Genomic DNA, 27,778 nt, shown 5'->3' on the forward strand with positions numbered 1-27,778 from the left:
GGATCTACTACCAATAAACTACCTGCACTTGATTCCTTGTCTTAGGGTCAAGCTTTTGGAGGAATCCAAACTATAAAAGTGTGGATATAAAATAAGTATAAAAATAGTCTGTTATCAATGAACTTGTAGTCTAGCTGGGAAGACAGAATTAGTAAACTTGAAGTGGGAAACTAATGAGGTGCTATACCACATGGAGCTGATTTTCAGAGAGTAAGTCCAGAAATGTGCCAATCACTGTGGACTGGAATGGTTGAATATTACTTTATAAATATAATAGCTAGGCCCAAATTGAAGGATGAGAACATAAAGAGGTAAGCAAAATGAGTTTAAAAAAAAGGAAATACAATTTGTACTTAATATAGTGAACATCAAGTATTTTCTGCAGATTTCCAACCATAGGAGTGGCACACTGAAAAAAGGATCTAGGGACAATTAATTTTATGGCAGTAAGTAGGGCTACAGGTTTCATTAAGTGCAGGGGTCTGGTGACATTTAGTGACGTAAGTAAACTGACATATTCAAAGACAGCTGATTTATGTCATTTTCTCTTGGAAGCATTCTAATCCCATGTTCATGGAAAAGGTACAAATAATCAGTTACATATATATAAGAGCATGGATAAAACTAGAGATAATTCAAGTAGAAGACTTAGCTTTAAAATAAGTCCACACATGTGTGAGACTATAGTGTAAAAGACACAAGTGGGAAATGGTACATGTTAGCTAACTACTAGGATTCATCTCTCAAGGTGAATTCCAAGTCCCATCTCCTGCATGAAATGTAGCCTGATTATCTTAGCTAGAAGTGATTTTTGGAGACCCTTAAAATCCAGACTCTACCATTTAACTAGCCACTTAACTCTGGGCAAGTTACTTAACCAGTCTGTGCCTATAAAAAAGAAAAAAAATGGGAATATGAATAGGACCTAACCCCATTTAATTATTAGCCTTAAATATAAGCTAATATTTGTAAAGAGCCTGAAACACAGATGTTATAAAGGTTTGATATTATTTATAACACTTCATTATACCTTACAGTGCTATAATAGTGTCTTGTACGTAGTTGGTACTCAATAAGTATCTACTAAATGAGTGAATTTTCTTAGATTTTTTTCCTTAGTCCTGTGATCTAATACATATTAATTTAGAATTTTAAGTGTAATATTAAAAATAAGCTACACATTTATAGAGTATGGAAAAGGCTTATTAAATTTAGAGAAGTATAAGCAATCTTGGCAACCACATTTACAAATGACAGATGAGAGGACTGAAGTGTGCAAACTCATGTTTGACAATTCCTTGTGGCCACAGAAGAATCATACAATGAGTAAGAAACTGAACATTATCTGAAAGGAAAATACTGGCAATTTTGCTCTATCAGTTCATAGCATTAAAGGCACTAAACATGGTAATGTGGGTTCAGAAAGAAAATTCATCAAATGAATGTAAGAAATCTTACCTCATCTGACTTGAAGCTTTTACCCTGCATTCCATGTTTCCAGAAAGCCAACACACTATCTTGAAGGCATACTAAAAAAGATTAGAGAGAACTGAAACTAAAATAAAGCAGAGAGTAATTCATTACACATTTTCTTTGACTGTTTTTAATAAATACTAATGTAAAGCTCTCCCCAAGTGCTTGGTGCAAGATCCCACTGTCTAGACCATCTGTTCCCAACATGTTTGTGGCCAAGCCATGCCTAAGCTCAAATAATTTATTGAGGCAGGGTCATGAAAGCTTTCAAAGACATATGTAACAGGCATTCGTTTAGACACAGGCTAACTTCTGATGAGCTGGATATCAACATATTAATTTCTCTTTCATATACTATCTTTTGTCTTAGGTGAATAAAATAATAAAACACACATAATTGTTTTTTTGGATCAAAAACATGGTTATTTAAATACTGTTATATATTTAGAATAGCTAAAAGGAAGCATCTTTTTATTTATACTCACATTCTCCCTATTACAACATTTATTTGAAAAAATAAACCTTACAATCCAAAATGTAACTGCACACTGAATATTTACGATCTGTGAGCCAATTCTTACTGGGAGGGTCTACCAGTTAGAGTAGTCACTGCTGTCACACGGAGCCCCTGTGCCTCTGCCCTGGATTTGTAGGCCCCACTGTCCTATGACACTTCACAGCCAAGCATGCCCACCTTCCCAGTGGCTTTAGATTCAGCAGTGACCATGACCCCAAAGTATGGCCACATGGCATGCTTCAGCCCCTCCTGCTCCTCACCCATCTCCCATGTTCCCCTGGTGTGGCCTGAAGGTCTCTGGGGGGGAGACCTGTTCCTGCTGTGCCTTATCCATCTCTATGTTCTGCCTGGTTTCAAGCACAGGCCTGGGCCCACTGAGGCACCCTTATGGGGTAACTTAGAGGTTCAGAAACAGAGGAGGCAGGCTCCACAATTGTGGGGAAGGGGAGCAGGGCCTCTGGGCCCTTCCTGGAGGAGGCTGCAGTCATGAAACTACAGTCAGTGAGGGAGGGAGGAAGGAAGGAAGAATGAGGGAGAGAACCCATTTGATTGTTGGAGAGTTAGCCATATGCCCTACACCAGTAAAGGTAATGGGAGAATGTGATTGAAGCATTTTATTTCTTACTAGAACATGGAGTCTGTAAAAAGTTAATGTAAAAATGTTCTGGGTTAAGTTAGCTCACTGAAAATAAAAGTATCTTACATAACAAATCACACAAGTTTCACTAACTGTGACAAATAAAAAACCCAGTTACTGGTTTTATTTTTAAAAAGTGATTTAAAGGGACTCTTTTTCTTTACCCAGCAGGATCCTTGTAATTATTTCAAAGTTCACTAGCAAGGAGGGATGATAGCTTAAGAGAACCAAACTTTTGTGTAACAATTAAAATTCCCTAAAAAAATGTGGCATGTATAAAAAAGTTTAGGTAGCAGTATGTTTCAGTTAAAATGAAAAGGAACTAAAGATCTGTATGTCAGAATCCCTACTGAAAATATTAAATCTTAGAAATTGGTATGCAGTATCCAGCACATAAAGGAGTAAAAGAAGAAACTAGTTCCAACATCCCTTCTGTCCTACCATCTACAGAAAGTTCAGGTTTCCTGCTTCAATAAATTAAAATTTCCAACTGCAAGCAAATCACTTTTATGTAAGATATTTACATAGTGGGATGAACGTACTCTGCGACAGGGCAAAATTCCAGTTAAGAAACCATTAAAATACTTAGGATAAAAACTTTCTAAATAATGAGAAACATTTAACATTTAATGAGAAACATGCATTTTTTATGGTCCAAATTGCCAACTTTGTTTTAACTATTTTTGACCTACAGTAGAGTCATATCATAAATTGTTCAAAATATTCCCAGCCATGGCATTTTTTTCCCCTAAGTTCTATCATCCCTGGGGAAAATATTTACTGACAAATAGCCAATGAGGATGCAAACAATAATAAAATACAATAATTTTTATCATAAAACCAATGAGTAATTACACAGAGTGAAACACTCATTGAAAAGGAAGCAAATTAAAATGGCATATTAGTTTCCGAGTCCCGTGGGAAACTAGTTATTTATATATAAATAGACCTAAAAGCAATAACCATCAGCACACCCCATCTTACATGGCAAAGAATTACAGCATATCTAACACCATTAATCACATCACACAAATACCTTTATGATTTGGAAAAAACTGGGAGAAGTACTTAATTCACTTCATGCAGCAAAGGGAACAATGAACAGAAATTTAAAAAAAATGATTTCAAGTTTTAAATACCCAGGAAATAACAATAAAAGATTATGATCTAGACCTGCACTGTCCAATACAACATAGCGACTAGCTACATGTGGCTATTAACATTAAAAACACATTAAAATTTACAAAATTAAAATGTAGCACTAGCCACGTTTCAAGTACTCAACAGGTATGGTTAATGACTACTATATTTAAGAGCACACAGAACATTTCTCTATCACTGAAACTTCTATGAGACAGTGCTGGTCTAGACAATCCTAAGTAGGGAATGAACAAAAAGTCAAGTATTCTGAACACGTTATTAAAAAAGGAGGCTTGGGCAAAATAGTTGTAGGGGAATAAACTTCCAGTTATAAAACAAAGAAGTCACAGGGATGTAATGTACAGTATAAGGAATAGAGTCAACAATGCTGTAATAACTTTGTATGGTGACAGATGGCAACCAGATTTATTGTGGGGATCATTTCATAATATATAAAAATATCAGATGACTATGATGTATACCTCAAACAGGATATTGTATGTCAATTATATTTAAGTTAAAAAAATAATAAGGGAGACTTACCTACAGATTCAATGCGAAAATCAAAACTTAGCTCAGAGGCCAGTTTCTTACTTGATTTTAGTTTTCCTTGTAGATTTACTATTTTTACAAATTCTTAAAAAAAAGAAAAAGCAAGTCAAAACTGGAAATGAAAATCTGCTAAAATAAATGTAACTTGATATGTGGATTCTACATGGATATAGAACAAACAGTCTTAATTAAGTTCAGCTATTTATCATGATTCAAGCATGACTGGTGAAAACTGTCACTATGTTTTATAAGATATAAAAGTACCATTTAGTAAATGGCAATTTCACTGCTATTTTTTCTTCATTTAGGATATATGGAACACTTACACCCTCAATTTTTAAAAAGCATGATGTTTCAAAGTGTCTACTTGGTGTCCAAGTACTCAGCAATCAGTAGAATTTTTCCCTTACACATTATATAACATATGATATGTAATATTTGCAGTAATTCATAACTTTAGTATGTGAATAGTATTCTACAGAGGCATACAGGGGCAATAAATAGTACTTTTCAAGGGTCATAATTTCTTTTAAGTAAACTCTGCGATGGTGAATATACACAAATCTATTTTTCATCTATTTGTTTTTTAATTTAACCATCTTTAGCTCTGACTTGGAAGACACTTGTTCTGTGTATTACTTTCTTATCTGTCTACTATGATTTGTGATTATAGGCCTGTCTCCACTGTTGCTTACTGAAACTGACTTATAGTTGGCAACTCATTTTAAACGTCTTACTCTACTCCCTTTTAAAAACCTCAAGAAAGTCAACTTTCCATTTACCTTGAATAATTGGGATATGGAGGGCCTAGCTAATCAAAGCTTTTAAAAACATTTTTTGATAAGATATATAAAATATAAATATATTTTGATAAAATATATAAAATGCAAAATGAAAACTAAGCACAATTTATTTTCCTTAGATGACTCAGAAGGTTTTTAGGGATTTCAACATTAAAGGATCAGTATTATTAAAATTAAATTCTGATTATTTGCTTAATCAGTACTGAACTTCCCACTTGGTTAGATAAAAAAGAATTTCTTAAATACACTTTAAGGTAACAGAAGAACACTCCAATCTTACCAGTATTCAAAGAATCAAAAATACTTAAAGAAAGGATGATGGGTGAATGAAACACTTTGGGTTTGTTCACTTGTCTATAATATGAGATGGTCTTTATGATGCCCTATGGGAAATCCACTAAGGAACTCTTTAGAGAACAGAAGTTAGGACAAAAATACAGGCAAATTAAGTAGTAGAGCAATTTTTAAAATTACCCTGAACACCTATGGGCAGGTCCAGTAATTGAAAAAACATTGGGATGGACAAAACATAGCAAAGATTGCCAAGTTTCAAGTATAATTCTAAGTCTTGGTGAATTTCACCTTGCACAATGTACTGCATAAAAATAAGGTGAGTTTTTAAGAACCAGACTGCTTCATTTGAAAACTGAAATAATTTCTGTTGTTGAAGTTTTTTCTGCTTCTCTATTGCTTATAGTACAACACACATCTATCAATAACATCTCTCCCTGCATCAAAAGAATCACAACTAGCAGGTGAGGATGTCAAATCTGTCTGTACATTACACTGTCACTTCTACATGATTCTAAAAGTTCATGCTATATGACAAAGTGACCATACTAGTATAACCTTCTATTTTTTCCAATTATAATGAGGTAGGAAAAAACCCTCAGAATAGTTTTATACAGAATTTACACATAATAGTTTTACACAAAATTTTACTCCGCGGTAATGGCAAACTATCTAGTATGTTTCCAAGTAGCCAAACAAAATAAAGAAAAAGTCACAGAGAGTAGTATTAACAAACCAATTAATTACAATATCTGTAGCCAATTTAGGATTTTCATCAATAAAACAAAACCACTTAAGGTGGAAAAGTAAAAATCTTGAATTACAGCTTAATAGAATCAATTCCATGAAAAGACCTGTTCTATCAAGCAGTATACTCAGAATAAACTTTAAGATAGTACTTACTATCTAAACACACTAAAACGGTATCTCTCTCCAACTGTGTTACATGAATGGAATCCAGCTGTTGGCTGCCTTAGAAGGGGTAAAAAAAAAAAAACAGGGTTACCATTACACAACAGGCTTTAAAAACCAAAGCTTAGAAAAGCAACACAAATTCTTATTTTCTTCTGTGATTTAAAACTAGTCTTTGAAATTAAAGACAGAAATTGTATTTTGTAATTATGTTATCTCTAAGAAGAATTTACGTAGGTCAACTTAGAAAAGAACTTAAAATGCTAAGCATGGCTAAATGAGCTGAGAAAAGCTCAAGTTTACATTTAATTAATACCTCAGCTAGTTCTAGAAAGATGTTACAAACATAAATTGAAGCCAACGGTAAATACGGGGAAGAAAGTAAATGCATGCTATACAATGACTAGATTTTGCTGTGTATTTTATAGTAGCCAATGGGAGGATGGAAACAAGCTCATCAGTTAGGTGATCACAGCATCTGAGATAAAAATAAGTCAGTAATTCAGAAAAAGCAAAAAAGATTAATGAAACTATGATCAAAGAGAAACGTTCCTGGTGTTGGGGTGTGTGCATGTATAAGTAGGACTTCCTTTATTAAGAGGACACAGTAATATAATGAACAATACTGTCAACAACATCCTTGAAGGAAGCAACTTTCAGAACTTTGCTGATATTCACAGGGCCGCTCTGCTAACAGATGTGATGACATTTTTGTAAAACATTGTGGTAAAATAATTCATTTTAGGCACTCAGATTGCTTGAATGGTCTAGCTAAATCGAAGAAAAGATTTTAGATAATTCAGGGCAGTCATTTTTAATTACATCTCTTTGGGAAGCCCATGGATCCTCTCCCTAAAAACTGCACATCTGACACAAACACAAAATTTTATATATTATTTTGGGGTGTTTTGGACCTTCCAAAGCCCATTCAAAGACAAGAATTTAAACTGAAATTAAAAGAAGTTAAAAAATAAACTGTTGGTTCCTCAGGCAACACTCCAAAAAATAGTTTTTCTCAACAAATCTATATACATGCTTTTATTCAGCAAATATTTACTTAGTGCTGATAACAGGCTAAAGACCATCCTTGGAGATAAAGATACTACAATAATAAATCAGACTAAAACTGAAGACAGTCTTAGAACAGGAGTTCATTTTAACAGTTACAACTGTTGCCAATTCAAGGCCTGAACTCAAAAATGAAGACAGACAGGAGGTAGATTAACAATCATTTGCAAAAATGGAGAAGCCTACATAATATAAGGACAACCATTGCTAGCGGATGATGTGAATGATTAACCTTAAGCAGAGTCCAGGCTCTCTCTCAGAAAGTAATTTTGGGTATGCCTTAATTTTAGCGTAGACAATGTTAAAAGTGGGTAGAATAGTACCCTCAAGCATTAAAAAACCAAACAGCAACAACAACAAAAACCCTCAACCCCCCAACCCACAAATTCACAAGAGGACTAACTAAATGTCTACCCCTGAGCAATGCAACTTAATATATCAAATAGAAGCAAGTGGATGCAAACACATATTAAATAATTGTATGAAATGACTTGCTCTATACTATTATCATATACTAACCAGTAGGAAAAAAAAAAAGTTAGGGCTATCTGCCAAAAATGATCTTGGTTTTTAAATAAACTGATCTTTAACCCATCTTTTTACAGTAACTACACAATAGAAACATGTTTCTATTTGGGCTGCTTATATTTCAGGATAACAAAACAACGTCATTTGTATCTGTCAGCTGTACAGGAAGGGATGCATCTAACTCAACCAAAAGCATTAAACAATTAAGTTAAAGAAGGGGTGGAGTGTAGGTGGGGTGGGACGGCACAGAATACAATCTTATTTTACTGTAAATTATGACTTGGTCCATAAAGAAAGTGATTATAGTCACGTGCATGCTGGAACTGGCTTGAACTGGGTTGTTAAATTTGCAGGAATTTTGTGAGCCACATGACACAAGGTTGGTAGTTTGAAATATTCCCTTGGTGGGAGTATTTATACCACAGAATTGGCAACTATTACAAGCCAGGCTTCTCTGCACCCCAAGTGCCTGTTGTTAAACATTTATTAGGACACCACTGGTTCATGTTGATTCTTATTCTAAAAGTGACATTAGTGTGGTTCTGCAATAACTTCAATAGCTGGGTTGTATAAAGAATTCTTGCAATTTAGCCTTACAAATGAGCAAAAGCCAAAGATATTTAATAAGAATCATCAAACTTGATACTTGTAACAAACTTCTTCACAAGGTAATAGAGGATATTATGTGGTAAGTAATGAAAATAGTTATGACTGAAGCTTGCTTGACTTCACATATAAAAAAAAAGATGATAAATACAGGGTTACAGATGATCAAATAACAGATTAGCACAAAAAAAAGGTAAAAGATTCCCTTCATTTCACTTACTATGCAGATTTAAAAAATAAATTCTTGGTTGATTTGTTCCAACTTTAAAATTTAAGAATCAGCTTCCCAACCTTTTTAGAGCTTTCACTGAGACATATTTGATAAAATCCTAGGCAAACGCATCATTCTAAGAAAGTCCAAGAGCTATTTTCCTGTATCTTTAAATGGTAAAGCTTGGAGGTCACACCTGAGAAGCTTCTAGTCAAATCTGAAAAGCACTTGAACATAATGATTCTAGGAAGTGTGTGTGGGGGGAAACTGATAGGAACCAAGCTAAATCTCTTTGCTTGAGAAGCTGATAACATTTGAAAAATACCGTAGAAAACTTATTTATTAAGTTCAAAAATTAAGTGGTAACATTTTAAGATCTTTATATGTGAGGAATCATTAAACTTTGCCTTGGTAAAATAATTTGTATCAATTGCCTCAGGCAAATAGAGATCATAAACTACATATACATGTTCCTCTGGGCTTACTTGGGAAACTATGTTGACGCTCTGAACCAGCCCATGCTAACTGAGCTTATTCTGATTCTTTTACATGAAAAAGCATCAATGTTTTAACATCAGGTTAAAAACACTTACCTGCGCCAATTTCTGTAAACCATGAAGATGCAGAGTTCAAATTGATTGTCTCAAACTGAACGACCTGATTTGACTCGGTGCCCTTGCTAATAGCTACACAGACCATAGGGTATTCCTGTTCTGGTATTACCAGCATTTCAAAAACATTCAAAGGACTTGGCAAAGGAAAATCAAAGTGCTGAGAAAAAACAAACAGAAGTATAACTTAGAAACAATCTCTCCACTCATACCATTGAATAAAGCCAAAAAAAGGCTTTCATTTTCTCCTTGATTGATCTACTTCAAAAAAGGATTACATCTAACATCTTGATAAGGATGAGTTTTCTATAAAATAGTTTTAGAGAATTGGCCATATTCATCTTTATGGTTGCAATGCTTCTATAAGTTTATTGACATAAGTTAAAGAGGAAATCTTAACAAGAATGCAAGAACCCCTAAACCAAGTAAACACCCATAAATAACTATAAATGTGCTGACCCCAGATAGTAGTACTGAGATCTTGTACTTTCAGCTTCAGTTACACACTAGTATTTTCTAAAGAAGAAAACTACAGAGTAATATATACCTTTATCAACATGAACTTCTGCATAGGCTCATACCACTGGAGTAAAACAATTCCAGACTGTAAAGCTCCACAGAGGTATTTATGTCCTGTGTAAGGGTTTCTGACTGGAAAGAAACAAAGCAGAACAGATATAACCAAAACACTGACTACCTTGATGTGAAAACATAATTATTTTAGTTAATTAAAAGTAACAACTGAGCTATGCTAATATAAGAGCTAACTCACTTTCTTTATAAAGGCAGGGATGATATATGAGAAAAACAATGAAATGTGGCCTGCCATCAATATCAAAATATGGATGGAAGAAGAAACTATTTTAAGTGATAATTTAGCTGGTAAAGGAAAATCATTGTTTCTATTCACCAGGGTGGTAAGAGTAAGTAAAGAAAGATGATGTCTTCTCTTCTGGCTTTGTTACTCCTTCCTTTTCACTTTATCTCAATTTTAAATCATACACATTTACTTCTAAACATCTTCAGTAGGCTAGGTTGTTAAACATAGGAACTTTCTACGAGGATGATATTTTAAGCACTAAAACACCTAAACTTACTTGCAACCTAAAGAGCTGGGTTTTTTTGTTTTTTGTTTTGTTTGTTTGTTTTTTAAGTAAATTGAGTGAAAGAGAAGGTCTAGGAAGCAACTGAAATCTATGATTTCATTCTTGGTATAGTAGTTTACAGTTGTCTACTTAAGTCAAGATGGAAACTTGTCTTACTAGTTTACTAGTTTCCTAACTTTTACATTTTACTAAAGATGTAACTTTCTTGACTCAAATCTACAAAAACTCATATTGGTCTGTCCTTCTCCCCAATTTGACTCTCATCAACAATTATGTGTACCAATTACAAGAGTAGTTATTTGCAATAAGCTCTACCTTAATGTATTTATGAGTTTATATCTTAGATTATATATAAGCTTCTAGACCTTTCTTGAGTCATAGATCTTGGGAATCTGATAATAGATATGAACCTGATTCTTCCTAGAAAATGCTCATGAAATTTGTTTATAACTAGGAACATATACTATGCAACTATGCAGCATGAAGACCAATGAATACACTCACTGCTTCAACAAACAGAATTAAACAGGAAGTTATGAGCCCAGGATCTGAAGTCATTAGACCGGGTCTGATCCCAGGTATCTGGGTATCTGATCCCAGGTATCATGGGGTTATCTGAGGGTTAAATGAGATAAGATAATTAAACAGTAAAGAATTTAACCTTGCTCCAAAAGAGGTCTAGCCTGTGCCCACCTCCGCAGCCCCCCCCCCCCGCCCCCACTTTGGAAGGTAATCTCTAGGCCTCAGGAGAATGTCATGTCTGATAAGAGTGTCTTCATTTGCCTGGGGCCTTGTGTCAATGAATTGCCTCAACAATATGATTTAGATTGGGGGCTTGCAATGCTGGACGTTCTTAGGGTGAAGGACAGTCGTGCCAAAAGACTGACAATGTGATTTAGAGTAGGGGCTTTGGGTCATGCAGTACGAACTGACCTCTAGAGATACTGGATATTGAGATCAGCCATGTAGACAATCACTCATGCCTGTGTGATGGAGCCCTAATAAAAACTGTTGAGTATTGAGGCTGATGTATGCTCCCTGTGGCAGTACTCCATGTGCACCATCCCACATCACTGCCAGAAAAGTAACACTGCCCATTACTCCATGGGGAGAGGACAACAGAAGCTCTATGTTGGGCACTATTCCTGGACTCTGCCCTATGAACGTCTTCTCTTGGCTCATCTTAATCTCTATCCCTACCATAACTATGAATGTAACTACTTTCAGTGAGTCCTGAGTCTTTCTAGAGAATTTTTTTTAACACGAGGGTGTTTTTGGAAACCCCCCAAACTTGCAACTGGTATCAGAAGTGAGGGTGGTCTTGTGTAGACTGTTCCCTCTAACTTCAGTTAGCTAAACTCCTGTAATAATGTTCGTAAAGCACTACGCAATAACAGTTATGTAAAACGAAAGTGTTAAATAAATGGTAAGTAATAAATGATAAACTAGGACATTAGCAGAGATACAGCCTCAGGGACTATGGTTAAAAACCAGGAACACTGTAGGAACACTATGTTCTGTGAAAGCATTAGGACTATTACCTCTAAACATTTTTATGCCATGTCCTGCCATAGAGTCTTGTGCTCCAATGGCCCCTTAACTACTCTTTAAAAAGAAATATAAAGCCTCCTTTCCTTCCTATTTGATACTATAAGACTCTCCATAGCCTTAAAGAATTAAAAAAATGTTCAAAGTTCTAATTATCCAGTTTGAAAAATAGCATTTACTCACCTATGCAACATTTGTGGCAGCCTTTTGTATCAGGAATCTTTGTTGTTAAAGCAAACTTTCTGAAAACATAGGACAATATAAATGTACTCTACTGCGGTGGTTCCCAAACAATGATCTGTGAATTAGCTGCATCAGTCAAGCAGCTTTAAAAAAAACAGTCTTGGATTCTGACCCCAAACTATCTCATTTCCTAGGACTGAAGCAGGGCCTGGAAATTTGTATTTATAATGCTTCTACAGGTGATTCTCCTGCACGGTCAAGTTAAGGAAACACTCATCGTTTGCATTCTATATGACATGCACTTTGGTGTAAATTACCTTTCAAAATTAAAACAAAGGAAGTTTTTTAGTGGGCAAGGAATACTGGCTGTTTTAAAAATAGACACTAAGGCCCTTCACTCCCAACAGAATTAAAATATTTTGTACCTTGGTAGTATGCGGTCTGGAAACCTATGAGTTTGAATATGGGCAGCTAATCCTGGTTTTTTGGCTTGTTCAAACAAAGCTATAAGATTATGAGAGTAGAGTTGAAAGGTTTTTCCTATAAAAGAGAAACATGTTACTTTTATTAGAATCTTTTACAGCAGAGAAACAAGAATTTTCAAGCAAAAGAAAACATAATTACCTTCTAAATAAGGAGTCCAGAAATGTTCAAAGAGCCAAGCAAAATAGAAAAACACATACAAAAAAAACAAACAAAAAACAAACACAAAAAAAACACAACACCCAGTTAATACCATTTTGAAGGATAAGAGAATTTTAAGAAAGCAGATAACTGCATTTTCTAATGCACAAATTGGGTATGTTCTGACTAACAGGTGTTCTGGGCAGAATATATATAAGCCTTAATGAAGCCAGCACAGAAAGAAAAACTGTTAAACACTGTTATACAGAGGACTGAGTTACAATGATGCACATGTGAATATTTTAGTGTAACATGGAGAATTCTGTAAAACTATACACACTATCTTTCTGGGATAGACCTATTTATTAATAATTTTTCAAAACACCTTGGATTAAAATTAATTGTGAATGAAGTCTTATAAATATAACAACAGATTAAAATACTAAGAAAAGTAAAGGAACTAATATTATATGCTATAATACAAGGATAATGGAGCTACAATTTCCATACAATCAAAACCATAGCTGTGTTAAGCAGGGGGAGATAAGGGAAGCATCTTCTGATTCCTCATTATATATGGTATGGTACTATAACAATATAAAACAGTATTTGTCATTTTACTATCAGAAAACATACACAGCTGACCGTTGAACATAAGTCCAAACTGTGTGGGTCTGCGTGCTTACACATGGACCTTTTAAAATAAATACAGTATGGTACTATAAATGTATTTTCTTTATGATTTTTCTTAACAACATTTTTTTCTCTAGCTTATTTTAAGAATGTAGTATATAATACATATAACATACAAAATATGTGTTAACCAACTGTTTATGTTATCATAATGCTTCCAGTCAACAGTAGGCTGTTGTAGTTAAGTTCTGGAGAGTCCTAAGTTATGTAGGGATTTTCGAGTGCACCAGGGGTCAGTGACCCTGAACACCCACATTTTTCAAGGGTCAAATGTATATGATATAATCTTATGCTACAGTGTTGAGTCTTATCCTCAATAGAAGTCTTTGTATTTTCTCGGAATGCAAACATTCTGTCTAACACCATACCACACCCTTCTACTCTCCATTGCCCCCTTATATACATAGCTAGCTACCCTAACTAGAACACGCATGTAATATTTATGTGTGCACATCCACACAAACACAGACCCATAGGCAGAATCATGTTTTCTTCTGCTGAGCTCTGCTACTTACCTTCATTAAGTCAACTAGAATATGGAAAGATCTAATTTACAGGCTAATTTTTCCCCATTTTCCTATAGTTATTTTATAAATATGTAAGATGTACTCTGTGTGATTTTTTTTTAAGTTTATTTATTTATTTATTTTGAGAGAGAGAGTGAGCAGGAGAGGGGCAGAGAGAAAGGGAGAGACAGAATCCCAAGCAGGTTCTGTGCTGATAGCACAGAGCCTGACACGGGGCTTGATCCCATGAACCGTGAAATCATGACCTGAACCAAAATCAAGAGTCAGATGCTTAACCAACTGAGCCACCCAGCTGTCCTGTCTCTGTGTAGCTTGTAAGCTTATATCCAAGGACAGGTAGGAGTAGGGATAGAAACAGAGAGTTACAGGAAAGTGATTTTACATGTATACAATTCAGAGTTGTTAAACAGAATTGGGTTTATTTTCATAATAGTAATATATTAATATTTTGGTAATAGAAATAAAAAAAACTGGGGGGAAGCATAATTAAAATCAAAGAGATTAAGTACTCTTACAAGGACCCCAGCTTTTTAGAAGTCACTTATGTGCAACCAAATAATATGCTCTTTGTAAACACTGTCATCAGCTCAAATATACAAATTTCTGAAGAATCTCTAATAGGCAACGATTAGTGGAAGAGTTTAAATTATACACACACTTAAGCTATTTAAAAAAATTTTTTTTTAATGTTTATTCATCTTTGAGAGAGACAGAGACAGGATGTGAGTGGGTTAGGGGCAGAGAGAGAGGGAGACACAGAATCCAAAGCAGGCTCCAGGCTCCAAGCTGTCAGCACAGAGCCTGATGCGGGGCTCGAACTCACAAGCTGTGAGATCATGACCTGAGCTGAAGTCAGACGCTCAATCGACTGAGCCACCCAGGTGCCCCAAATTATACACACACTTAAAATTATGAAAATTACATTTCTTAAATAGGCCACAATTCATAATAATCTGCCTATCAGTAAGGCTGTGTATCAGCACTGATGCTTTAAAGCATAAGTAGCTAGTGGTGCCTGGGTGGCTCAGTTGGTTGAGCATCTATATGACTCTTGGGTTTCAGTTCAGGTCATGATCTCACGGTTCATGGGATTGAGCCTTGCATTGGGCTCTGCAATGACAGTGCGGAACGTGCATGGGATAATCTCACTCCCTTTCTCTCTCTGCCCCTCCCCCTGTGTGCTGTCTCTCTCTAAATAAAATAAACTTAAAAAAAAAAAAAAAAGCGTAAATAGCGAAAGGTACACTCAATACTGAAAAGCCTGACAGTACAGTAAATAAGAGTCGAGTTATAATACATACAGAGAACTGAACAAAATTTGAGAAATACTAAAATAATTATTCTAAATAGAGAAAGGGGTGAATGCTATTTTAATAGCTGATAGCATTAGGATTATTAATTAAGGGACAGAGAGAAATAACTAACTTTCCTGTGCTCAACTATTAGAATGAAAGTGAACAGCAAACCTCTAGTCACTTTAAAATGTAAAGAAATAGGTTTTAGTTGGTAAGAATTGCAAAAAAAAAAAAAAAAAAAAAAAAAAAGGGCCTAAAATACCACCTACCCTATGTGAATTTTGTCAGCACACGTCTGTGCGAGTCTTCACTGTTTACTAATAAGCACTCTGGAGATCGTCTCATTTAATCCTCACAGCAACCTCATGGGCTGCTATTGTTAACATTGTCCACATTTCACAATTAAGAAGACTGGGGCCAAGAGAAGGTCACTTGTTCAAGATCACAGAGAAAGGGAGCAGTAAGATTCTCTGATTCCTTCCCTTCCACTGGTAATTCTCCATGGAAGGCACACGGTGATAGCGACAGTGAGGGTGGAGGAGTCTGAGTGGAAGGGGATGGCCTCAGGTAACAATCAACAGGATAGTCCTCAGGTGTTTACATCCTGGACAGGTTTGGGAAGTGCTACCTTAACTGAACACAGGGTCCTCTCTCAAAGTTTCTTCCCATTCTAAGTTTGTAGAAAACATCTGCAAGTTGCAAAGTTACTATACATAGTAAAACAAATAACACTTAAAAAATAACGTCTATTAAAATTATCTTTCTCTTGTGTCAACTATGCTTTAATTAAAAATATTACATTTCTCTGCTTGTCTATGGTTTATTTTTCACATTATTTTCATTATATACATACCTGATAATGACATTAAAGTATTATTGATAACATAGAGCCAAGTACATTTCCGTGGAAATAACTATAAAGAAAAAAAAAGAAGGGAATTAAAATTCTCCAGTTTTCATTCCCTTATGCTTTAACATCCAATTCTAACAGTATGAAATAGTATAAAAATAACTATTTTCTACCTTTTAGTAAATTACAGAAACTTTACAAAAAAAACTTGTAATGTGAACATGTAAAGAATACAATTTCATCTCCTTAAATATTTAAATCATAAACATTACAACTGAAGCCCATAAAAATTGATTTAAAATTACAAGACTTCTTTTACCCAATACACCCACACTAATTTCTTGAGTTAAAACTCCTAAATTACCTGTTCCATCGTTGCCTCATGTAGCTCATTGAGATTCAATGTGTAAATACCATCTTCAGTTCCAAAAATAATGTACTGATCTAAAACAGTTAAGATAAATCACCAGAATTTACTATCATTTTCTGAAATAATTAAATAAAATGGCTCTGTGCTTTAATGGTGTTGAGAGTTAGCTGGCCACCCACCCATCCGAAGAAAAATTATTTTCTAGAGTTCATGCCATCTTCTTTACATTTTTCTCCAATTCTGATCTTATTTTTAAAAGCAGATATATTCTCTGTTACTCATTCACTCTAGCTTTATCTTATATAATCCTTCCTTTCAACATAATTGTCATATCTTAAGATTTTTCAATGTAACTGTATTTTTGCCAGGTATCTCAAATACTCTTTGAAGGACACTATAAATTAAATAGAAATTATAAATCATGACACACCAGAAACGATGAGCATACCTAGTGTCCAGATCTTGGTTCCTAAATATATTACTTTGCACTAGAAAGAACCATGGCTGCTTGGAGAAAAGATGGATTCCAATTCTGGGGCAAGAAAAGTGTAAGATGAGCCTAGAAATCTTCCTGTGCCAGAAAGGTAGGAAGTGATCAAACATTAAACTAAAGAACATAGGAACTCTCCCTGCTCAAAAATTCTGGGACAATTTAAGCGCTAAAATAAATAATAATATTAATAGATCATATCTCCCTGAATAAAATTCATAAGTTCAAACTAATATAGGTATATAAATAAATGGAAAAGAAGAGAAATTGTCCGTGGATGTCAGTGGATTGTCAACAATCAATAAATGCTAAAACCAGTTGGTTAAAGTCTGATGAACAAGAGGATATTTATATAGTCTCAATGTATTCCATATTACTTATCAAGTAAATACTAATTAATTAAAAAGGGAAAAATAGTCACTTGACAGTGGAGAAAGCTAGTGAACACCACCTTAACCAGATGGTCAACGTTAATATCACTAGTGTTTGGACAAGCTGACAGCATGTACCTTCTGATACGATGCACTAAGAAGAGCACAATTCTTTCATATTCCCACCAAAAATGCATTACTTGATCTAAGTATGAGGACTCATCAACAAACCCAAATTAAGGGACATTCTACAAAATAGATAGTTCCAAAAATGTCAAGATCAAGAGACACAAAGAAAGGTTGAAGAACTGTTCCAGACGTGAGGAGACTGAACAGTTGTGGTAGCTAAATAAAACCTGTGATCCTGAATTAGATGTTGTTGGACTGGGGAAAAAAGAAGGGGGAAGACAATAAAGAATATTATTGAGACAATAATTTAAATATGGACTGTGATGTCAACTATACTTCAATCAAAAAATAAATAAATATGGACTATGTATTAAATCAGTGATAAATTTCCTGATCTTCACAATTGTACTGTGGGTATGTAAGAGATGATTCTTGTTCCTAGGAAATACAAAATGAAGTACACAGAGCCACTCTCAAGTAATTCAGAAAAAAAATGCACATATAGATAAATAATAGAAATAACTGATGATTCTGAGTATAGAGGAGTTTCTTACACTATTTTTCTAACTTTTCTGTTAGGTCTGAAATTATATCAAAATAAAAAGTTACAAACACACAAAAAACCATTTCTTTACTGATAAAAATACTTTTTTTTTGTTATATTTCTAACAGTAGCATTTAAAGCAGATAATTATATGACTTGTCTATATTATTATGTTAAAGTGGAAACAAACATTTCCTGAACACCCTTTTTTGCCTACTCTGTTTGCTTATTGCCAGACACTCAGGTAGGCAGGCTTTTTCCTTCCTTGCAGTGAGGTGAGTAGTAACAGTATTTATGTTGTAAAATGATCACACTGAGAAAAGAGGTGTAAAGTTTCTTTCTCAAGTCATATAGTAATGACAGAGCAGGAATTCAAACCCAGGTCTATTTGATTCCAAATTTTTACCTCTGTGTATTAGGTTTCCTCACTTTAAAAACATACAGTATAAATTTTTAAAAATAAATTTTGTTATATTGCCATAATTTCAGATTTATAGAAAAGTTTTAATAGTACAAAGAATTCCTGAATATCCTTCACACAGATTCCACAAATATTACCATTTACCACTTTTGCTTTATCCTTTTTTCACTCTACACACACACATTTTTTTTCTGAGCTGTTTAAGTTACAAACATGATGCCCCTTAATTCCTAAATATTTCAGTGTGCACATCTTAAAAAAGGAAAAACGGAAGTGTTATATAACCATAGTACGATGTTCAAAATCAGGAAATTAACACTGACACAATACTATTATCTACTGTAATGACTTCACTGATTGAGATTATCGACTGTCCCAGTATTGTCCTTTTATATGACAGAAAATCCCTAATTATGGTTGCAATCACTTGTGGCATGTCTATTCAGTCTCCTTTAATCAGAACAGTTCCCATATACTCTTAAATTCTAAAGGTTAAACCAAAACTCTTATCTACCAATTTAGGTTGTTGCAGGTATCTATACTATTTAGTCTCTAAAGTAATATTTTTAAATAACTTCAGTTCACTGACCATAAATATCTTTTTTCATAATAAATATTTTATTAGAGGTGTATATAATTTTGTTCAGAAATTTCAGGGGCACCTGGGTGGCTCAGTCCATTGAGTGCCCGACTCTTGACTTCAGCTCAGGTCAAGAACATGCAGTTTGTGAGACAGAGCCCCTGTCGGGCTCTACGCTGACAGTGTGGGGAGCCTGCTTGGGATTCTCTCTCTCCCTTTCTCCCTGCCCCTCCCCAGCTCACATGTACATGTACAAGTGCGGGCAGGCGCGCACTCTCTCTCTCTCTCTCTCTCAAATAAACATTTAAAAAAAAAAGTTCAGAAATTTTACCTTTTGTATCAGGATGTATCCAAGATGTTGCACAATTAATTTTCAAAGGGCAGCCATCAAAAACTTTGGAAAAACATGCTCCCATCTTATTTATAAAGAAAGAAATGTTGACTTATTTGATTATGTAATTTTATATATTCTTAGAAATCAGCTAAGATTACAAAATGCTAAATTCACTCTTACTTGCATATGTTTATGGTTTCATTACCAAAATTCCTATTTTGATATCATTTAACGACTTCTAACAATAGAGTCTCCTATTGTTGCCTTGTGTAATCTATTTCAGGGCAAAAATAACAAATTTACCAAAACATCTACATATGTCAGTGATCTATTTTAGGAATTTTAAGTCCCCACTTATCTTTAGGACTAACATTTAATAATGTGAAATAATGTATGATATTACTGAGCAACATCACAGTGATTGTAATTGCAGTGTTACTCTGTAATAGTGAAGCAGACAAAAAGACTAATATTTACATTACATATTAGACTTTTACTGAATAAAAAGGTATAATTTATAAAGCATCCCATTCATATGATTGGCTGAACCACCTCGGAGAGCCAGAGAACAAGCACTAAGATAAGCTTCCCCGTTCACTGTGTGTAGTTCAATGTGAAAATGGCTTCAGGGGCAGAAAGGAATTTAACCCATATAATGAAGAGGACACAGTACTACTGATATCATCACATTAAAGTTAAACTGGCCTTTCAAGGCTACTCTGAGAACCCAGCTGCCATATTTACAAAAAGCAAAACTTTCCAAGTTCTAACCAACTCACTCACATTAGGGTACATGATTTGATTCGTGGTGTATCAAAACGCATTTATGCCTTTGTATTTTATGAATCCTTCCATTCAATAGCTCAAGATACTTGACAGCAAATAAAAAATCTGCTGCTTCTAAAGAGATGAAAATTGGCAAGTAGTTCACATAAAAATATTCCTTACCAGCACTTTTGGAGTGGGTGGAAGGCCATTGATGGCTGGTTTCTGTGGGAAAAATAATTTTTAATGCTTTAAGATCTCTTAAGCCTTAAAAAAAACACCTATACATTTGGAAATTTAGTTATCTAATTCTTGAATTAAAGAGACTATGCCCCCTGCCCACCAAAACAGACACTGCCTCTCTATGATAAACGCGGTAATCGTTACAACTAATCACCAAATGCCTGTTATGCCTACCGGGAAATCTCGCTTGTCCTTTTTCCGTGGTAACTGGGGTGCTTGTGCTGATCCTTCTGTATTTTCACTAATTAGTTTTGAAATACCATCACCATCTCCTAAAAAGAATCATGGTTAAAGCTGAATGAACATACAAATAAGTACCTTCCTTGAAAAATAATTTTCCCTTTCCCCCAATACTTGTTTTCCATTTGGGTGATCCTTTACTGGGAAATATTCTCTACTGGCAGATGAGTTAAAGTATCTTCAGTGCCGTTCTCTAGGTTCAATAGAGGTAGCATTGCATCTCTAGCAGTGGTCTTAATCCATGTAAACAACAAACGTCTTTCCATATTGTGAGAAAAATGAAATCTGATATTCAGATATTCAGGCCTGATATATTCAAGGCCTTTCATAACTGAACTCCAATCTACCTTTTTAGTCCTATCTCCTAGTATACACCTTTCAAAAGCTCACACTTCTCCCATAGTATACTTCCAACACAATCCAGGTTGTCAGTACATTTGTTCATTCTTTCTTGCTCATCAGGCATGCCTGTCAGCACTGGCTCCCACTAATGAAGGATCCATCCACTTTAATGCTCTGCAAGCCCCCCGCCCCCCACTCTCTTCCCTATCCTTATCTTCCTGAAAAATTTCTCATCTTCTATTACTATAGTTAATTACTGTATGAGACACTTATATAAGCTGTCTTGTCTAATATTACAGGTACCCATAGAGTGTAACTTCTGCTACAGATCCTGAACTTCTGGAGGGCAGGAACATCCATTCATCATTCTAAGACGTATCATATTACTTAAGAAATCAAATCAGGGTTCACTTGGAGTGAATCTATTCATAGTCTGCCCACGTGGAATTTTAAAGTAACTTCAGAAAGCTTTAAACAGTTAAAAGAGTGACCAAAGACATTCTTTAAAATATGAAAATGGCTTTCTTTTCAGTTTTCACTTCGATTTATTTACCCAGATCACAGTATCTAGCTGTATGCACTCCAGGACTGCTGACACTGCTAGCCATACCAATAGAGGAAGTCTCAGCTACAGGACCACAACTTGGGCTACTCTGTCTTCTGAGAAACTGGGGAGCTCTGTTCTCTGAATCAGGGCAACGTTTTACAGTTGATGATTTTTCTTCATCTAGGAGGTTGTCTTCAGGGTAGCTGTTTATCCTTGGCTGTGATAATAAGACATAAGAGTACTTTAATACATTTGGATATGAAACAGTAACACTTCATTATCATTACCCACCTAAGACTTTAGGGGGTGGGGAGGTATGTGATTTTTTCTTTTTGCTATGTAATTCAACTCACTAAGCTAATTAAGAAAAATAAACAAGAGTTACTGTCCCAACACAACTAAGAACTTGCCATGTGATTTTTTAACCATCCCTAAGCCAAAACTGATATAATTTTAAACTGATAAAATTATGTAAACAATCCACAAAATATTTAATAAGCAGGAATAAGCAAGGACTTAATGAAGTATGACTCCATTGAAATAGGAAATTGCCATACTAAATGAGGACTGTAAATGATGAACTCTTTGTTTCCTCTTCATGTAGTCAAGTATTTTCTCAAATGAGTATGTGATTTTTACCTTTTTCTTATAGCTATTAAAATATTGTATTTCTCAGGAAGTTTTTTAATATATATTTTACATCTTTGTAATCCCCTCTTGAAAAAAACTGTATTTATCTAAAGCATATTTAAGAGAATTTTGAACAAATTCAATGAAATTACTTTTTAATTATTTTATTATTAAAAAAAGGATTTATTCAAAAATTTTAAGTCGCTCACCTTAGGAGGTAGGGGAGGTGGTATTGCACGTTTTGAAGTTGATCTAACACAAGGAGAAAAATGCAATTCAGATGGTAGTAAATGTAACATAAAATAGGGACTCTAATAAATGTGCATTAAAATTGTTTACATTCTTTAGATCATGATAAAGAGAATTTTTAAAACCTATAGAAAGACCTAAGACCTCATTATGTCAAAGTGTATTAGCAGGACTATAAAACAGATTTGTATAAAATGAATACAAAGTCTTTTTACTTTATGGTTATGCTCTGCATATTTAGTATGTAATAAAAATTAAACTTAGTAAAAAAACAGATTCCAAATTTTAGAGTTGGAAGCCACTGTGAATCATAGATTCAAGTGGCCATATCATCAAACCCTTTTTGCTAGCCCAAGTGGGGTACATAGATCAACAATACTGGCATCACCTTGAAACTTCCATATGTATCGTCTAGACCTATGGAATCAGAACCTTCAGGTTATCTTCCAGGCACATCAAAACTTAAGAATCACTGATCTAGCTCACTGGTTCCATACGCTTATTTATCTAGAGTTATTGTAATCAATTGGGAAGCTTTTAGGATTCTGAGATTCGAGTCCCAAAGACCGTATTCTGTTGCAAGGGTTGGCAAACTTTTTCTGTAAGGGGCCAGACAGTAGTAAATATAAACTTTAGTGTATACAGTGGTCACAAGTACTTAACTCTTTGTTATAATGTGAAAGCAGCCATAGGTAATACATAACTAATAAGCATGGCTGTATCCCAACAAACCTTCCTTATGGACACTAAAATGTTTATATAATTTTCACATATAACGAAGTATCACTCTCCTTTGGATTTTCTTTCAATTATTAAAAAATCTAAATACCAATCTAGTTTGTGGACTGTACAAAACATAGGCAGTGGACCAGATGTGACTTATAGGTCATAGAGTGCCAACCCCAGATCTATAAGCTGAATGTGGGGGCCACAGAGATCTATACTTCCAAAGACCTCTCTAGCCAATGCACAGGCTTGGAACATCTGGGCCGGCCCTGTAACTTACCTGTTGAGGGAAGACAGGTCTAGAATATAAGTAACTATACTGCAGAATGGATTTGGGGCTTTGTGACTCCTACAGCACTTTTTCCCATGACATTATGTACCTCATCTTTCAGTAAATTAACATTACATCCACTAAGCTGAATTTAAAGAAGAAAACCTTAATTATCAACACATGATGCCTTTTGGCAATTAAAAAGTCAGAAGCTTTACACTGATATGAGGCAGAGCACAATTTTTTTTAAGAATGAAAATTAAAACTTATTAGAATAAATTGTTCCCACCCAATACTGTTCCTATATAAAGTAAAATATAAGTAAAATATTAAGTTAGCAAACAACTTACTTGCCAGTATTTGCACCATCAACAAAAGGATTCCATTGTAATACAAAGTTTGGGTCTGATGACACTCCCTGTGAAGGTAAAAATAGTTTAAAATGTTCTCTTATAACAGATATTAATCATTTTATTTGATTCAAGAAAATATTCATTGTCATGATTGTTAATCATCTTGGCTTTCAATCAATTTTTTAATCTCCAGTTAGATTTGCTGCCATTTGACATATTTAGGTCAATGACTCATTATCTGTTGACTGAAACTTAAGAAATTCCAGGGGCGCCTGGGTGGCGCAGTCGGTTAAGCGTCCGACTTCAGCCAGGTCACGATCTCGCGGACCTTGAGTTCGAGCCCCGCGTCAGGCTCTGGGCTGATGGCTCGGAGCCTGGAGCCTGTTTCCAATTCTGTGTCTCCCTCTCTCTCTGCCCCTCCCCCGTTCATGCTCTGTCTCTCTCTGTCCCAAAAATAAATAAATAAAAAACGTTGAAAAAAAAATTAAAAAAAAAAAAAAAAAAGAAATTCCATAAACATACTGAATATAGTTTCAGTGTGACAAGCCCTCTTTACCAATGCTAGTATATTCCAAATAAACAGAAAAACATAACTCTGAATTATCTGCATCACTAATCCATTAGTGTGGGAAACGAAACATCATATTATTAAATTATCATTAACTTATTGGTGCTACTATTTTTTCCCCACTGGCATAGAAACTGTGAATTATATATATAGCAATATACACAGTAAGAAGAGTACTACTTCCAAATGTTAAGAATGAAGAGATCCATTAACAGAAGGCAATTCCTCGAAAAATTATACTTTACCGAAGCTTAAAAATAAAGTAAATGTTAAGGTAACATCTAGGCAACTCTGATAATACCTTGCTCTATTTATTACTTTTTCCTTTTAGATAAGAAAATGTTTAACTAAACAGTAACTTCGAAATATAAGAGCAATGGTTAAAAAAGAAGCTATATTAACAAATAAATATCAAAAACAGTAAGGTAATGCAAAAATATACTACAAATCTAACAGAGTCTGTAAGAAAAAAAGATCCTAGAGCTTAAAGCTCAACATCAAATTCCATATATTTAATAACTTCAGGTAACTCCTTCAAAAGATTCAGAAAGGTCAATATGGATGGTTAAAATGGTATATTACAAAATGTACTCTAGTTAAAATATGCCTAACTATAAGCTTTTTCAAACTTTAATATGTGAAATACAGTATCAAAATTAATGCTTGAAAGAATATATAACTTTGATCCTTAGTCAAAGTTTACCTGACTGTAAGTTTTCTCAAATTTTAATGTGTAAAGTACTTCTGAAGTAATAATTCCTACCATTTCATCCCGTGCTTCTGTTTCTTTTCTCAGAGGAGGTTCGAACTGTAATTTGTCAACTGCAAAATATGTAACAGATATTCACAAACTCTATCTTAAAGGGTTAATTTCAGAAATGTAGCAAGAAGCATATGTATAGGGGAGAGGGGAAGGGGGAAAGAAGAAAGAAGACAAAATTTTTTCACTTTTTTACTGCAAGAGTACCTTTCTTTATATCTACCAGAAGAAGGTAACAATTTGGTAGCTTACTACAAATCTACTTAGTAAATTCTTTGTGTATGAGATTTAAAAAAGTTAATCAAAGTAGGTGACTAAGAAAACTAATGGTGACTAAGGGATTTTCCCTGTCTAGGCTGCACACTCTGTTCTAAGGCTACAACTTTATGGCAGAAATGAACCTCCCCAAATTACCTATAATTATCTAAAAAGAACAAACATTATTTAAATTAAATGTTACAATGGAATTCAGAAATTTAATATTATATTTTGCTCAATGTATATTTTATTTGGCCTACTCTTTTATATGAAATATTCTAAAACAGAGAAAAGGATAGCTTATTATCTACTCATAAAGTACACAGAATTTTAAAACTGTAAAATCTAATGACTAAAATATCGAAGAGAGAAAAAAAAAAACACACTTGCAGCATAGAGATGCAAGATCCCCAAATACAATCTTGGCAAATAAAATACATTAAAAAATCATTTTCAAAAAGGATCCAGCTGTCTTTATCCCTAAAACAAGATTTGTAAAGTAATACAAAGTACTTATATAATTCATTAAATAAAAGCATTGTCATAAAAATTTCCAAAGAAAGATTGAAGACATTTCATAAAACACAGTATCTACTTTTCAAAAATAACCTAAAATAAAAAGCTCTTTATTAGTGATTTATTTCTTAACATAAATAAAAAACATCTTAACTCAAAACCACTACTCAAAATCACTACTTCAACTCATTTGAGACAGAGATGAGCTAAAGTTTTTTATGTCACAACCAGAAATACTGGCAACCAGGTCTAGAGATGAATCACAAGTGTGTTAAGTATGGTAAAGAAAGAGAAAATATCACTCTTTAATAATAAGAATTATATAACAAGCAAATTTCAATACTTAAAAAGAAATTCCTAGAGAAAATGAGTTTCATAAACATTGAAGATGTTTTAACACATAAGAAAAGTACTCTTCTAAAACTACTGTAGCCATAACTATGGCAAAGAATGCTGTATCATTGTTTTATGTGGTAGATGGGACCTGAAGTTGTTTTGTTTTAGAGAAAATACCAGCAGTACCTTTGGGTGCATCTTTGGTGTATGAAAATACAAAGATGGGGAGGTCTTCTATTATACATACTCATTTATCTCTGTAAGATGATGTAGGCTCTAGCCATAATACGGTAACAGGAATTGTATTTCTCCTTCTGCTTTAAACAACTAATACATTGGTGTTACATGTATGTGCGCATAAATTATGTGAAGCAATTGTTTTGAGGCAGTGGCTAACAGATACCACAGCACTGTCCTTGAGAGAAAGGAAATACATGGTGGCAAGATCCACATTCACTCTGGCTTTCTGCCTGGAGGCACTTTTCAAACTAGGACGCAAGAAAGTGGAATCCAAAGAGAGAGTACCAGCCTCACTGGGTGTTGGAAACAAAGACTGAAGACTGGAGCTGCTTAGGTAGTTGGAATTTGAAGGGCAGAGTGCCAGAAATAAGAAAACTGCATAAAGGAGGAGCTCCAGAAATATGCCAAGAGATCTCTTTAAGTCTTTGGTTGAATACTAAGTTGCCCATAAGCAAACACGAGATTATACAAAGTACGTCAAAAACAGCTAGCAGAGGAGTGCTGAGCTAAATGCAGATTCTGGTGATCGCACAGTACCAGGAAAGATAGTTGAATTTCTAACCAGAGGAAAAAGCCTGCTGAATATCCTGGTAAAACCTGTCACAAGCCTTAAAAGGATCAAGCTGACGTACCACTTAAGAAACTCTTTAAACACCTTTTGGATAAAGAGGACCAAATCCAGACACTCAGTGTCGCACCACAACGTCCAAGATATAATAAAAAAATGACCAGACGAGAAGCAGAATAGAAACCATAACCAGTTGGAAAACAGATACAATCTTCAAATAAAGGAGTTCCCAATACAACATTCCAAGTTTCCAAAACAGGTCTCTGGGTCAATTTTCATGGTATTAGACCTGATATTCACTCTTTCATACACATCCCTTTTTTGTAGTGTCACATTTCACTTGAACTTTATTCTTTTCAAAACCCTCTAACTCTTCTTGGGGCACCTGGGTGGCTCAGTTGGTTGAATGTCTGACTCTTGATTTCCGTTCAGGTCATGATCTCACTGTAAGACTGAGCCCCACGTTGGGCTTTGCACTGACAGTGTGGGCTTGCAATTCTCTCCCTCTCTCTCTGCCCCTCCCCCAGCTCACACTTGCTTCTATCTCAAAATAAATAAAGCCTAAGAAAAAACCCTGTAACTCTTCTTTTCCTTTGTTTAATGAGATGTTCCATAGTTCCTCTGGTGTATGTTTTCCTTCATTGCAAGGCGTCAAGAAACCTGACTTTGCTGGACTACACATTTATCCTTGGTTTCAGACTAGGCCAGGCTCATAATAATTACTATGTCCGCTAAAAATACACAGAAAGGAT

The 27,778-nt window shown here is 34.6% G+C and overlaps 1 protein-coding gene across 4 annotated transcripts in view; it reads right to left on the reverse strand.

Annotated features, from left to right (window-relative positions):
- MAP4K5 (mitogen-activated protein kinase kinase kinase kinase 5) overlaps window positions 1–27,778 on the reverse strand; it is a 110,938-nt gene that overhangs the window by 6,033 nt on the left and 77,127 nt on the right. For 2 of the 4 annotated variants that reach the window (XM_060619810.3, XM_060619812.3), the window contains 16 exons: window positions 25,112–25,170; window positions 23,778–23,845; window positions 22,391–22,433; window positions 21,558–21,768; window positions 20,597–20,694; window positions 20,363–20,404; window positions 19,412–19,496; window positions 16,540–16,619; window positions 16,179–16,239; window positions 12,612–12,726; window positions 12,187–12,245; window positions 9,897–10,000; window positions 9,332–9,509; window positions 6,317–6,385; window positions 4,311–4,403; window positions 1,459–1,529 (listed from right to left, as the gene is read on the reverse strand). In XM_060619810.3, coding sequence (XP_060475793.1) covers window positions 1,459–1,529; window positions 4,311–4,403; window positions 6,317–6,385; window positions 9,332–9,509; window positions 9,897–10,000; window positions 12,187–12,245; window positions 12,612–12,726; window positions 16,179–16,239; window positions 16,540–16,619; window positions 19,412–19,496; window positions 20,363–20,404; window positions 20,597–20,694; window positions 21,558–21,768; window positions 22,391–22,433; window positions 23,778–23,845; window positions 25,112–25,170 — 1,436 coding nt within the window. Of the gene's footprint in view, window positions 1–1,458; window positions 1,530–3,547; window positions 3,704–4,310; window positions 4,404–6,316; window positions 6,386–9,331; window positions 9,510–9,896; window positions 10,001–12,186; window positions 12,246–12,611; window positions 12,727–16,178; window positions 16,240–16,539; window positions 16,620–19,411; window positions 19,497–20,362; window positions 20,405–20,596; window positions 20,695–21,557; window positions 21,769–22,390; window positions 22,434–23,777; window positions 23,846–25,111; window positions 25,171–27,778 lie in introns of those variants that run through there. The other 2 variants (XM_060619811.3, XM_078448266.2) reach the window with 2 other exon arrangements.

Source organism: Panthera onca, chromosome B3, assembly GCF_046562875.1.
Source record: "Panthera onca isolate mPanOnc1 chromosome B3, mPanOnc1 haplotype 2, whole genome shotgun sequence".
Lineage (NCBI taxonomy): Eukaryota > Metazoa > Chordata > Mammalia > Carnivora > Felidae > Panthera > Panthera onca.